This window comes from Antennarius striatus, chromosome 9 (genome assembly GCF_040054535.1).
Source record: "Antennarius striatus isolate MH-2024 chromosome 9, ASM4005453v1, whole genome shotgun sequence".
Classification (NCBI taxonomy): domain Eukaryota; kingdom Metazoa; phylum Chordata; class Actinopteri; order Lophiiformes; family Antennariidae; genus Antennarius; species Antennarius striatus.
The window spans coordinates 12,922,010-12,935,707 of NC_090784.1; the positions used below are offsets into that span (position 1 = coordinate 12,922,010).

At 36.3% G+C, this 13,698-nt stretch overlaps 3 protein-coding genes across 4 annotated transcripts; 2 read left to right on the plus strand and 1 right to left on the minus strand.

Moving 5' to 3' along the window:
• Positions 1-58: 58 nt before the first annotated feature.
• tyrobp (transmembrane immune signaling adaptor TYROBP) lies at positions 59-1,346 on the plus strand. Of its 2 annotated transcripts, none has more exons than XM_068324455.1 (5): positions 59-188; positions 283-308; positions 402-545; positions 631-698; positions 799-1,346. In XM_068324455.1, exons 1-5 carry the CDS (start codon positions 166-168, stop codon positions 853-855), a joined length of 318 nt encoding a protein of 105 aa, XP_068180556.1. In that variant the 5' UTR covers positions 59-165; the 3' UTR covers positions 856-1,346. The 2 variants fall into 2 exon arrangements, with proteins under 2 accessions (XP_068180556.1, XP_068180555.1); XM_068324454.1 differs by having other exon boundaries at positions 283-303.
• Positions 1,347-1,798: 452 nt separating this feature from the next.
• Positions 1,799-3,710, minus strand: LOC137602100 (uncharacterized). The gene is made up of 8 exons (XM_068324686.1): positions 3,685-3,710; positions 3,417-3,458; positions 3,241-3,288; positions 3,085-3,135; positions 2,405-2,851; positions 2,285-2,323; positions 2,108-2,179; positions 1,799-1,888 (listed from the first exon to the last, which is right to left on the minus strand). The coding sequence occupies exons 1-7, from the start codon at positions 3,707-3,709 to the stop codon at positions 2,121-2,123; spliced, it is 711 nt and encodes a 236-aa protein (XP_068180787.1). The 5' UTR covers position 3,710; the 3' UTR covers positions 1,799-1,888; positions 2,108-2,120.
• Positions 3,711-4,847: 1,137 nt separating this feature from the next.
• Positions 4,848-12,832, plus strand: LOC137601240 (casein kinase II subunit alpha-like). The gene is made up of 15 exons (XM_068323328.1): positions 4,848-4,903; positions 5,630-5,720; positions 5,979-6,055; positions 6,230-6,358; positions 6,440-6,551; positions 6,672-6,773; positions 6,872-6,922; positions 7,008-7,067; positions 7,201-7,284; positions 7,375-7,485; positions 9,671-9,772; positions 11,157-11,257; positions 11,350-11,498; positions 11,656-11,745; positions 12,008-12,832. Exons 4-15 carry the CDS (start codon positions 6,258-6,260, stop codon positions 12,121-12,123), a joined length of 1,179 nt encoding a protein of 392 aa, XP_068179429.1. The 5' UTR covers positions 4,848-4,903; positions 5,630-5,720; positions 5,979-6,055; positions 6,230-6,257; the 3' UTR covers positions 12,124-12,832.
• The last annotated feature ends 866 nt before the right edge of the window (positions 12,833-13,698 follow it).

Below are 13,698 nucleotides of genomic sequence, written 5' to 3' on the forward strand. Positions count from 1 at the left end.
CCGTCAGGAGACTCTTCTTAATCTGAGAGCCCTCCCACCTCTGACATCCAACGTTTTATTTGTACAACTGGCCATTTGAGAGAAAACAAGAGGACGGGTATCCTTCAACCTCTTCTTCTTACACACTTCACCAGTAACCAACATCAAGACGATGTCTGATGCACTATGCATTGTGGGCTCGTTCTTTGGTGGGTAATATGCTTTATAGGTTTTGATAATAAATGGTCATGATGATATTAATTGTGGTTTTTATTTGACATTTACCAAATGTTTGTTTTGCAGGATCTGCAGAAGGACAGCAAGGTACAGTATGTTGATTTCCTACACCTACAGCTCCTTCTGGATGCTGGAATAAGATGGGTGCTTTAGTTTTGTGTTACATCCTCTTCTCTCTTTTACAGAATGTAGCTCCTGCTATATAATAAATATGGCGTCCGTGATTGGTATTATTGCCTCTGATATTATCCTGACCCTCCTCATTGCAATTTCTGTGTACTGCTTTGCAAGTCATCACAAAAGACAGAAAGAATGGAATTGTCACAATGGTGAACCCTAACTTTTTGTGTATTCCTTTTGATTTGTCATGTAGTTGGTTATTTGGGACAAAGATTTTTACTGTACACTTTACAGATAAAACAAATGTGCCATCCTCACTACCGAAGAGAATAGATGCAGAGGTCACGGAATCTCCCTATCAGGTAAAACACCGTACAAGCCTAAAATAGACACACAAATATATTATTTGCAGGGATATTAACATGTTATTTTTTGTTTCTTGGTACCTTGATGTTTGTGTAGGAATTACATGGAGTCCAGTCAGATGTGTACAGCGAGCTTCGGCACTTTAGGAAATGAAAAAAAAAAGGGACTTAAAAAAACTCCAACAATGTCTGTAATTACATTCAATGTTTTTCTTTTTTTTAAATGCTGTATTTTGGGGGATATTTAATCATATTGCGTAAAAGTAACAACCTGTGGGAATCATACTGTGATCTCTGTTAGAGCTGCTGCCTAGTTTGCGGAGGATGTTTGCAGCATTGCACTCGTTCACTCAACCCAGTACAACACTTTTTAATGGTACTTAGATCGGAGCTCACCACTGTTCATTCCAGAGCTCCCAAACCACCTGCATCAACCCACTATTGTAATCTGTGTTCTCTGTTCTCAGCCTTTTAGGTGGAACTTTTTTGTGTATATTTAACTAGAAGGTCCAACATGATCTTTTACATATGTTCTGTTTTGCCACCATAACTTTAAAGCATTACAAGATCTATTGTATACAGTATATCTACTATGCACATGGATGATTTTAATTGTATGAATTTAGCATATTGTGCTGAATCCAGTGTTAGCTGTATCATGTTTTGTGTTTGTTAATCTTAACTTTCTTAAAATGTGTTTGTATTCGAATAAATAATGAAATAAACTACATTTCATTATCATTGAAATGGAAAAGTATGCATTATTAACACTTTTTTATGTAAACCTTTTCACAAAACATTCAAATGTAAGGAAAACATTTGGCTTTTGAAATTCAGATTGATTCTGCTTTACATGATAAAAAATATAAAGAAAATTATCATTCATTCATTTTCTACCGCTTATAATAAAAACAATTCTACTTTTTGGCATTTTTAACTCTTCATCCAAATATCCCAATGCAGCATTCTGTTTTTATACAGTTTCAATTAGTCAACAATACACAGACTTGTCAGAACCAATTTATTCAATGTGTTCACTAAATCATGCAACAAAGAAAAGAAATCCAAGACAAGATCTAAATATGGACAAAAAAGTCCCTGAAGATGATACATTTGGAAGGAGCCAGTCCGCATCATGTGACTCAACAGATGGCAGCCCCTGACTCATTTTGAGGAAGAAATAGAACCTGAAAAAGAGAGGTTGTTATTCAACATTACATTCATACCAGACGATCAACAGAGCTAGAACAAGAAAACTAATTAGATCTATGAATTGCATGAGGATGGAAATTACTGAAATGTACTTTAAAGCAAGCATAATTATGTGCTGTGTCATTTCTTCAGCCATTGTTATGGATATATAATCATAAAAACATTTGTCTGATTCAAATGCAGTGAAAGCAAACCTTTGTGTAATCATCAGGAGACCCTGCTCTTGGCTGTAACAGAAAAAATGCCTGGCTTGAGCTCCAGAGGCGCTGACGTGCAAAAAAGAAAGAGTATCACATATTTAGTGACACATATTATGTGTTGATTAATAGAGCTAGTCAGTCCATTTTCACTAGCAGAGAGTCATTTCTTACCAATTGGATAAGTTTCAGAGCTCATAAGTTCTCTGGTTTCTGAGGGAATGTTAAAATCTGTTATTAATTGTTCAAAAAATAATTCCAGGAACAATATTGTTCGATGTAACGATCTTTTACCATCAAAGTCTGCATCTCCTCTGTTGTCAGGTTTGCCATTGTCGTCCTCAAAACTATCCCAGGCTGGCAACGCCCTGCCTAGGCCGGGGGTCAACACACCATTTAACCCATGATCTCCTCTTGGTGATGCCTTTCTTTGAAGACTGTTTCCTAGATTGTTGTTGTGAGTCACTTGATGTCCACTTGAAAGAATGATGTGTTTTCCAGACAAATGTTCAGCTTCATCAGCAACCATAATTCCTTCCTCACTGTTAGAATCAACCAGCTCTCTGCTTGTTTGCTGTTCCGCATTTGACCTTCCAAGTTCCCTCCCCACAAGGTCCTGGTCCGAACTACTGCTCACATCCATCGACCCCATGTCGTTTTTATCGACCCCTGTTTCCCCTGCTGACGGTACCTTATCTTTCTCCACAACTCTAGAAACTGTGCTCTCCTGGCTGTCAGAGTCTTCAAATGCACGAGGGAAGAGGAAAAAATTATTACAGTAACATGTGCATCAATATGTTAACGCCATCACTACATACTTTGGAATGTTAGTTCCAAGTTGAATTCACAGTAGTTGTTGCTTTTATTTTTCCTCAGATATTTCAGGCTTTATAGAACTGAGAATTGAAACAAATTAGCTCGTGTTTTTTTGTTTTTTTTTTTTTTACATTTTACATGAAACAGAGCTCCCATACCTGTGAATCCAGGGGTGTCAAGACTCTCTGTAGACTGAGCCTCTGACAGATCTGTGAATGGATTTTCTGCTGTTTAAATGAACCATCCATCTGAAAATTATTACCTGTCTATTATCAAAACAACACCCCCCCGTACACACACACAAGCACAAGTACCTTCAGAATTTTCTTCTTCAACAGGTTTGTTTTGTGGTTTCCTGTATGCTGCAGATGTGAGAAAAAGTTGGTGGTGTTACACGTTAATGATCTCAAAGGCATATATTACTGTCTAATACAGTAGTCCACTTTCATGTTTTAAAATTGAATATAGAGTTACACTTTTCATAACAGACCTGTTTCAGCTGCAGTCTCTTCAATAATCATGTCCAGTGCATCTATTTTATTGCAACAACAGTGAAGAGATTATACAGAAACTGTTCATTACATGATTTAAACTCACTTAGGTTGATTTCAAAATGCATGATTAGGAATATTGTCCTGTAAGAAATTATAAAAGTTACATATTCTAAAAACACATCAATGTTACCATTTAGGAAACTTAGAAAAAAGCAAGATAAAAGCAAGAAAAAAGAAAGAAAGCATTAAGACATCAGGTTTTACCTCTGACTGGAGCTGAGACCACCATTCCAAACATAAGGAGTGCAAAGAACATAAAGCTGAAACAGATCACATCATGCTATAACAATCAAAATTAATTTGAGATTTAACTGCACATTTATATTTTTCCTCATGAATTGCCATTTCCATTTTGCATATAAAAGCAATTCATTCACATATCCTTGATATGTTAATATTAATAATCAAAACATAAAAATAAAACTTACAACTTCATTGCTAACTTGTGGGCCCCAGCTATATCCACTGTTTATGCATAAGACAGCCTTCAGGCTTTTATATAGACTATTGCCTCTTGATTTTTTTTTTTTTTACCTTCAGTGGGTCTTGTCCTTGTTAATTATAGATTCTGACCAAATATACGGGATTAAGTTGCAGTCAGAGACATCTCTGCGTTTACCAGTGCATGACCTGCACAAATAGGACTGACAGTTAGGGTACAGATTAAGTTTACAATGACCCATTCATCAATTCATGCTGACAGCAGATGTTCCAATTCCCGTAAAAACTTTGTCTGTCTCTCTATTTGTCTATTTCGCATTGATTGCAGGGTGTTGGTTACCTCAGGAAAAAGATCCACAGCTTGTCAATTGTTATTCCCTGATGCAACAGATCATGTATTGTTTCCTGAAACTATTTGGCCATTGTCCATTTACTAGTTAACCTTATAATTTGCCAAAAGAAAGATCTTTTTAAAACAGATCCCACTGAGTCTGTTCGATAAAGGAGTGTGAATTTAAGATCACAGTCAGAAGCAATGCAATAATCAGTAGTTGAAATACAATGAGACAACTTTTGAATTGCTATTTAATTTGTGTCCAATGTGATGCATAATATAAAAAGCAATATTTACATCATATTCTAAAAGATATCTAGGCCCAAGTAAATACAATATATGCTCTTATTAATTATTGGGGTCTGTTGGGGTCAAAATTGATTTTGGAATTGTAAAGTGAAACTTTTTGGAAGATAAAACCTCCAATCAACGGCAAATGTGTTAGAATAACTAACCAAATATGAGAATGCATAGACGATGTCAAACGATGACTGAAGTTTGCGTTTCTATCAAACCTGATGGTGACCGTGGGAGCTACGATCTCTCCCACGGAAAACAAAAGGGAGAGCGCCCCCTGGGGGAATGGCTGTACGCACTAAGCTCTTGATCCCAGGCATCGCCATATTGACGTCCCAGCAACGCTGAGAGGTAATCGTGTTATTTAACCACGAATCGTCTTAAGTTGGGAACTGATACCGAATGTTTGATATGCGAGGGGAAACGTGGACCATGTAACACAATCGCATTACCATGCTACTGATCGATTAGAGTGTTTCGGGGGCTTTTTTCAAGGCGTTGTCAGTCAGTATACCTCGACAGCCAGCAGGCTATTCACTCCCCTAGCTTGTTAGCTTAGCACTTTTTAGCTTTATGAATTTTTTTTCCCGGAGCTTTGTGTTCAGTCCTACATACTGAACGATCACTATATTATCACTTTTTCACGTTAGTCGCTGGATGTCAATGTATTACAATTAAAATCTTAAAATACGACCGAAAGCTAGTAATTACTTTACAACCGGCTTTTCCCTCTGCTGTTGACGACCTAACGCTAACTCCGTAGCACTCCACTAGCTTCCCGGTTTGTCTGCTAGCTAACAGTTAGCACCACCTCACTTGTACAGGCCTTGGGCCACCAAGGGTTTGTGCGTAGGCTCTTATTTTTATTAATGTACCAGGCGTGCGAACTGGACTAAACTATGCTATGTTGTAAATAGAACATTTGTTGATCAAATATTTCTCGTGAACCCATTCATCTAATGAAGCCTTGTGACTGTATTTAGCTAGCATGCGCTATGTCACATAGTTCGCTCTTGCTTGCTTGTTAATTGACAGCGTTGATTCTTTTAATCAGACTACTTTTGTTTCTTTCGACAGGAGATATTTCCTTGGTGTGCCGCCAGTGATGACTGCATTGAACCCTGTTCCTCCTGATTAGACAGATTGGATGCTTTCATTTAGCAAACAGGTTTCTATATTTCACATGCCTCCATATTTAGACACACGAGTCACACATACTTTAGAGCTGATATTTATTTATGTCTTTCTATGGAAGTCATGTTATTTTTATATGTTCCAAGTGTTCCTGAATTCTATAAAGAATTCAGTGAAGCAACATGGAACACAAAGAAATGAATATTTCTCAGCTTAACATATGGTGTTGAGGTGGTAGGAATGTCCTGATTGTACTTAACTGTACTGACTTAACTATTCTGATCTCTTTTAGCTGTCTTTCTCCAAAAGCATCTCAACTGCTTCTGTTACAAATTATCAGTCACCATCATCCTGGAGTGAAACTCCGAGGTATTGTTTGGTCTTATTATTGGATCACCATATGACACCTGTTTTTAATTTTATGATATTCTCAATCACAAACTTGGATGCACCAATTTCTTTTGTCTTTTATTCGTTGTAGTTTTGTTTGCAGTCACGAAGTAATGTTCAACTTTAAATGTTTGGATATTCTTTTTGCTTTAGGGGATTTAAAGAATATCCTGTTTAGAATATGTCTGGTCCTGTTCCAAGCCGTTCTCGAGTTTACCCTGATGTAAACACACAAAGACCTCGAGAATATTGGGATTATGAGTCCCACGTTGTTGAATGGGGGTATGTATCTGTTCTGCTTGTATCTCCGTTTTCTCTGTTGGGAAGCTCATAGTTGTGCAATAATGTGTTTTCATTTTCAAGGAACCAAGATGATTATCAGCTAGTCCGAAAACTAGGGAGAGGCAAATATAGTGAAGTGTTTGAAGCCATTAACATCACAAACAATGAAAAAGTGGTTGTCAAAATACTGAAGGTATGGAAATGATCAGTATCTTAATATTATATAAGTTTTGCTAATTTTTTCAGTAAAACTTCACCAAGTTCTGCACAATGGAGTGTATAAATTAAATAAGTACTCTATATTTGTCCACAGCCGGTCAAGAAAAAGAAAATCAAGAGAGAAATCAAGATCCTGGAAAATCTAAGGGGTGGTCCAAATATCATCTCACTGTTAGATATTGTGAAAGATCCTGTGGTAACTTTACTGTCTTTTCTTTCACTGACATTAACAACAATTTCAGTTCATGTGACGTTTCCTATGTAACTATATGGTCATTGCGCTTTTTTTTCCAGTCGCGAACCCCAGCTCTTGTGTTTGAACATGTGAACAACACAGATTTCAAGGTAAAAAGTGGTTCTTTTATAGTTATTTGGAATATTCAAGTAGTAAATATATCTTAAAGGACTAAAATTGTTTTATGTCTTACAGCAATTGTATCAAACCCTATCTGATTTTGACATACGGTTCTACATGTACGAAATCTTAAAGGTAAGAAAAAACTTTTCGTTCGCTGTTTAAGTAGTTTATGGTCTGAATTGTTGTTGTTGTTGTTTTATATTTGCCAGACACATTTTTATCAAACTCGGACAAATTCTTTGTCCTTTTTTCCTTTTTAATTTAGGCCCTGGATTATTGCCATAGTATGGGAATTATGCACAGAGATGTCAAGCCACACAATGTAATGATTGATCATGAACACAGAAAGGTATTGCTTTACGCGTTGACCATTTTATGGATATGAGGCCAATTCATTGCATACAACAAAAACATTAAATTTGTTCTCGGTTTTTTGTAGCTCCGCCTAATTGATTGGGGTTTGGCAGAATTCTACCATCCTAACCAGGAATACAATGTGAGAGTGGCATCCAGGTACTTCAAAGGACCTGAATTACTGGTAGACTACCAGGTAGGTCTCTTATTCTCCTGTTTTCTGGTCATTTAATGTGATGTACTTAAGCATTGTGAAACTTAGGTTCATCACAAAACTGAGACTTGACATTTTTAAAGTAAAATTTTTGTGCTTGAATGATTATACTGTACTCGCATAAACATGTAGAACTCTGACTGAAATAGTTAATTTTTTTGAAAATTGTCTCCAGAACCCAACATTGCCATCATAACCTGCATGTTGATCATTGGTCTCGTTACCATTGAGAAGCTTAATGTTGTTAAAATATTATAAGCATGTTGACTTAATAATGATCAGTGGCTTCTACGTTTGTCCTGCCACATTTGCGCTCATCAAGGTGATCAAGTTCTTTTTATTCCTGCTAGAATCCCCAGGTGTTATTTTGCTAACCTTTTTCATTCAGTCCTAGACCACAGCTTTGGTGAAGATGGCTTTCTTTTCCACCAGTGCTTACACTGGTGGAAAGCACTGATAGTACTGTCAGTGAAGCCATAGGAAGATTGGCAGTCAGTTAACAGTGGTACTCAGTTTCGAGGCACAATTCTGTAACCGCATCTCAAGTTAAGGCGTTTTGTCAGAATAAGTCACAGCACTTACTTGATTTTCTTGTATACTGTATGTGTTTTAATGTTGTAAATTCTACTTTTCTCTGTTAACTTCATGGAAACCTCAATTTTTTCTGTTTTTATACATTGTTTACCATTTAAGACTGAAAATTTCTTGGTTGTTAAAGCCAGTGATAGGCTCATCTCAGTCACATTGGACAGCTCAGTGTCTTCAGAAAGCTTGAGTTATGTTAATGGGAAATAGAAAATAATAAATTAATAAAAAAGACTGTGAAAAATGGTGGTAATCGTAGGGGTCATCCTGTAAAGGTGGTCACTAGACTCAGTTTGACTGAATATAATTCCCATGACATGGTATGAAATGGAACAGATGATTGACTAGAGGACTGTTGTGAGCTAGGCCTGTCATCCTGCAACACCTCCCGTATTATTTAATGCTCTCATATATCAGGGCCCCACTTTGAGACTTACTGCCAAAAAAATCCCACAAATATCCCATGTCAAACATGAAAGCCACAAATGCTGGAGTCAGTCAAATGTTAATTTTCTCAAATTAAAATTAAACTCAATTAGTTTTTATTTTTGGTGCACAGTATGTACTTGGTAAGAAAATAGTAAAATAGTGTAAGATGAGAAATGTGTCAAGAACAAATTTTAAATGCAATACAATAGAAAATGAAGAGAAAATTAGTGTGAAACTGAAAAAGAACTGACAAAAGACTGCTGACAATTTGAAATTAAAAAGACAGGTTACCAACAATATGTGTATTATTAACTGCAAGAGGTAGAATGGCTTTGACAGTACATGTGAGGAGATTATTAAATAAATCACTTGGATTATCAAACACTTCATCTAGATAACTGAACAATGTTACTCAATTAGTCACTCTATGACAGCCCCCCAAAAGACAGATGAACTAGAGGTTGTTTCTTTCTCCCTTGACGATGATTTAAAAAAATATATTAAAAAAAAAAAAGATAATATTGAACGCTGAAGGATATAGTAATAAGCATTAATTCCTATGAATTGTAAGTCATTATACTGGCATGGTAGCATTGAGTTATCCACATAAAGGAAGCACATTTGGTAATGTACCATTTCTAAATTGAGTTTATGTTCTTCAGAAATGCTAATGAAGGCTGTGTGCTTTTTGTGATGTGAGCCAAATAAAAAACATATATACAGTTACCAATTGATTTTTAGATGTGCTAGCCTTTATTTCTTCTTTTTTTAAGTTATTGAGTACGGTAGTTAGTTGTTGACAGATTATTAAGACCTAGTACAAAGGAGCATTAGATTTTTGTAGTGATTTCTGTTCAGTAAAACACATGTCAGAATTCAAATTTAAATACTAAATCTATGGAAGTTGATATATTTTTTAATGGAAAATAATAATTCTAAAAACCAGACTTGGTATAAATTACATTTCTTGAACTCGTCTTACAATATTGTATGATGAAATAATTTTTCCCTACAAGAAAAAAACAAGTTTTCAACTGGAAGTCTTTTCTTCTGTCACCATGCCTGACTGAGGAGGAGAAAATTTTTTAATTTGTACTGTTTGATTCGAGTCATGAAGCCAATTAAAGTGTTTTTGTCTTTCTATCATATGTAGATGTATGACTACAGCTTGGACATGTGGAGTTTGGGTTGCATGCTTGCCAGTATGATCTTCAGAAAGGAACCTTTCTTTCATGGTCATGACAACTACGATCAGGTATAGAAGTCATGTCTTCTTGGTGACCTCTTTTTGTGGTCAAAGCAGTGTGTGGGATTATACCTTTATTCTTGGATGTAATATGACTTCTTTTGTATACTGTAATATGACTTACTTTGTACACTGTAATATGAATTGTATACTAATCGTAGTATGTGATTTTGAATGTATGTGCATTGTATATTAATTCATCAGTTTGGGATCATTCAAGTATATCTATGTATTATGACTGATAAATCGAGATACCATGAATAAGAATTTAGATGAATTATAATCCACCAGGATAATTGTTATTGATGAAGTCTTTATGTCTCAAATCTGCTCAGCAGCTCTTTTGACTAATGAGTGAAAAAGACCAACCCAGTGCTACTGGAGCAGACATGTCAGAAACTAGGTTTCAAATGTATAAGGGAAGGTTTCAAGTCAGTTTTCCATAACATGATCCTACACGTTTTCATTCAAGCGTTCATGAAATTTTATGACACAGATGCACGAAGTATTAAAGTTGTATCAACAGCACACTGTGGTAAATTGAAGACAAACGGTTAGGGTTAGACAAAGTTTTCCCAAATTATTGGTTTGTTAGACTAACGTGCATATGTTATTATGCATTATACTGATGAGGATCCCTTATTTTTTCAGTAGTGCTGCTGTACCAGGTCAAGTTAAGTCCATCAGAACAGAGCAGACTGGACTAAGTTTACATACTGAACCATACTGACAAAACCATAATCCTACTCACCTGTAAAACAAAAGTGTTCATTTTGCATTAAACTGCATTCTTCAGTGTTAAATAATTGGCCTGTGGTAGCTTTGTTGGGGGCTATTTCTTCTGGAAACTTGGGTTCTTTTCCCAACATTCACTGTAACAAGGATCCCTGTGCCCCTGGCTTCCTTATCAGCTTTTATTCCTTGGCCTGATTATGTATATCGCTGTAGTCCTGGACTTCGCGCTTGATATTCTTTCACTACCTTTCATTTTCTACTCTTTGGGCCTGCAAAATTAATGCCGCTATCTTTTTATCTATTTTATGCAGTATTGTCGTTTTTCTAATTTTCTTGTATCTCATAATTGCTGTAATTTAATGAGATCTCCAAACAAACAGGTATAACATAATCTAAAGACAACCTGTGTTGGAAAAAGAAAATCTTTCAAGGGATAATTGTGTTAGTCATTTTCCCCTTTTGAAACAAAATCCAAAAAACAACCATATTGAATTCATATTTTGGCAAATGGCCAGACGGGGTGGAAACCCCTGGGCCTGATTACTACTAGCTCTGTTTGATCAAATCCTCACATAGACCCCCTCCACGAGTCCCTCAGCTTTATAGATTTTGACAGTCATAAGATTGTTGTTAAATTTTGTTATTCTCATCCTTGCAGCTTGTGCGAATTGCTAAAGTGCTTGGAACAGAGGACCTGTACGACTACATTGACAAGTACAACATTGAATTGGACCCACGGTTCAATGACATTCTGGGAAGGTAAAAATAGTTGCAATCGTTTCAGTGTTTCATTCAAGATTATATCTCATGATTACGGCACATTAAAAGTTAATTTCCTTTGTGTTCCCAAGACACTCTCGCAAAAGGTGGGAGAGGTTTGTGCACAGTGAGAACCAGCACCTGGTCAGCACAGAGGCTCTAGATTTCCTGGACAAATTGCTGCGCTATGACCATCAAGCCCGCCTCACAGCCAGAGAGGCCATGGATCATCCCTATTTCTGTAAGTGTGTTCATGCCTACTTTGTTCACCATCATACCTCTATTCTTCTTACTTACTGCTCAAGTGGATGGAAATCAATTTATTCATCCTAATTACAGAATCTCATTTGTGTCATTTTGTTTTGGATTATTCGTTGCATGTCTGCTTGTGCTGTCAGATCCCATTGTTAAAGATCAGGGACGAGGGGCCACTCCTGGAGGAATGACTGCCAGCTCCACGCCAGTTAGCTCCTCGAGTATGATGGCTGGTAAGTATTGAACTGTAATGAGCAGCCTCAGCTAAAGCAGTAATGTATATGTTTAGGTGTTAGTGACAATAGAGCCAAGAAGATAATGTCTTAAGATCTTATTTTCAAGTTGCAAGTAAGATTGTGAAAAGCTGCAGATTAAATGAAATTGAACAAAGAGCTATCACCTGATTGTAATTGCAAAAGTCATATCACAATCTGACGTCATCAATGTTTCTTTGAGATTGGTATTATGTGTGAATATGATTAATTTCTCTCTTAGGCATCACCTCAATGTCCTCCTCACAGCCACTGGCTAACATTGCTGGATCACCTGTCATCTCTGCTCCCAACACTCTGGCCACACAAGTCCCTGCTGCCACTGGGGCTCAACCCTGAAGCCACTTCCTTACCCATATTTGTGTGCTCATGGCCATGTCACGCCTAGCTCTTGCTGCAGCTCAGGCACATGGCTCCCCTTTTTATGTTGAAAATAACAAAGATTTAAAAATTGCTTTTCACATTCAGTTGTATTTTGACACCTGGACTTGACAGAAATGTAATGTTGCACCTGTCAGGTTTATTAGATTTGATTTGGGTGTGTTAAAAATGCCATCGTCTAGAAAATCTAATAAGATGTAGACATGAAGAGAATGGATAATAAAATTTATTTTGTATGTTTCAAATATACCGTCTTGCTTGAAACTGTTTGATGGGGATCCTGCTGTATTACATACACTGTGAACATTTACACAACACAAAACAATCAGGAATCTGGTGTGCCCCAACTGCAGTCTTTGTTGATTGCACACAATGTCATATGCTGAAGTTGTTGGTGTTTTAAATTTGTTATTCTTTAATTGGAAATTTGTAGATATTCTACAGTTACTGTCAGGTTGCATGCACCCAATGCTGACTATCACAGGGTCATCGTTTGCCAATCTTATGTTACTTTCACCTCTACATGTGTATCTGTGTTCATGTTTGTTTTTTATGAAGTCTCTTTACAAATGATTTTCATGACATAGACAATTTTGTATCTTTGTTTTATGTTGGGAGGAGTCATCACTTACAAAAACAACTTCCACAATAAACAATTTAAACAGGGTTTTTCAGGCGCTACACGTTATTGACTATACCGGCTGATGACTGCTTGTATTGAAAAGTGTGACTGACTTTAAAACACAGTATGTAGCATATTCTGGAAGACATTTCTTCCACAAGATTAGGAACAAATTCAAGTAGATATATTTCTTGGTTTTATATGTGTGCCCAGAGTCACTTGTTTTTATTTTGTCTGCTCAAACATGGCTTTAATTGTTCTCTGCTCAATGTGGAGTAATGGTGCCATCAAATACTATACATGTCTTGAATTCTTGAGATTTAGAATAATGAAATAATGTGAAGAAGTGACCCACATATCTGAAAGTACTCTAGACATAGGGATGCACACCCTGGCTTGACACCAGACTTACTATAGTATGATATTGTACATAATGGCTGAAAAAGAATTAAAATATGCTGCAAAACGATTCTGGCCACAGTTAATCTTACTGACACAGTGGGTTTAATAAAGTTGAGCGTTCTATATGTAGATGACTCCTTCCCTTACATATGCAAAGGTTTATTCACTTAACAGACATACACAAAAACAAAGATTTTCATAAAACTGGCATGGGTCTGGTTAGAATACAAATTGTGTGTTTAAAAGGAGGGATACACTATTTGTAGTTTAAATTATTTTCTGTTTGGCTTCAGTCATATTATTGGTAACTGCATGAGTTAGACAGTATATGATGAGAGGGTATCTTAAAGCAGTGCAGGAAAATATTTTTTAAATATTTTTACTTTCAGACCACAAACATCTATTGCCGCTTTCTAATTGTGCACTGAAGTGTCCAACTAAATACAATTAACGTAATTTTTTAGGTTAAGTAGAAAATGTAAAAAAACAAACATTTGCGTAAATTTGTT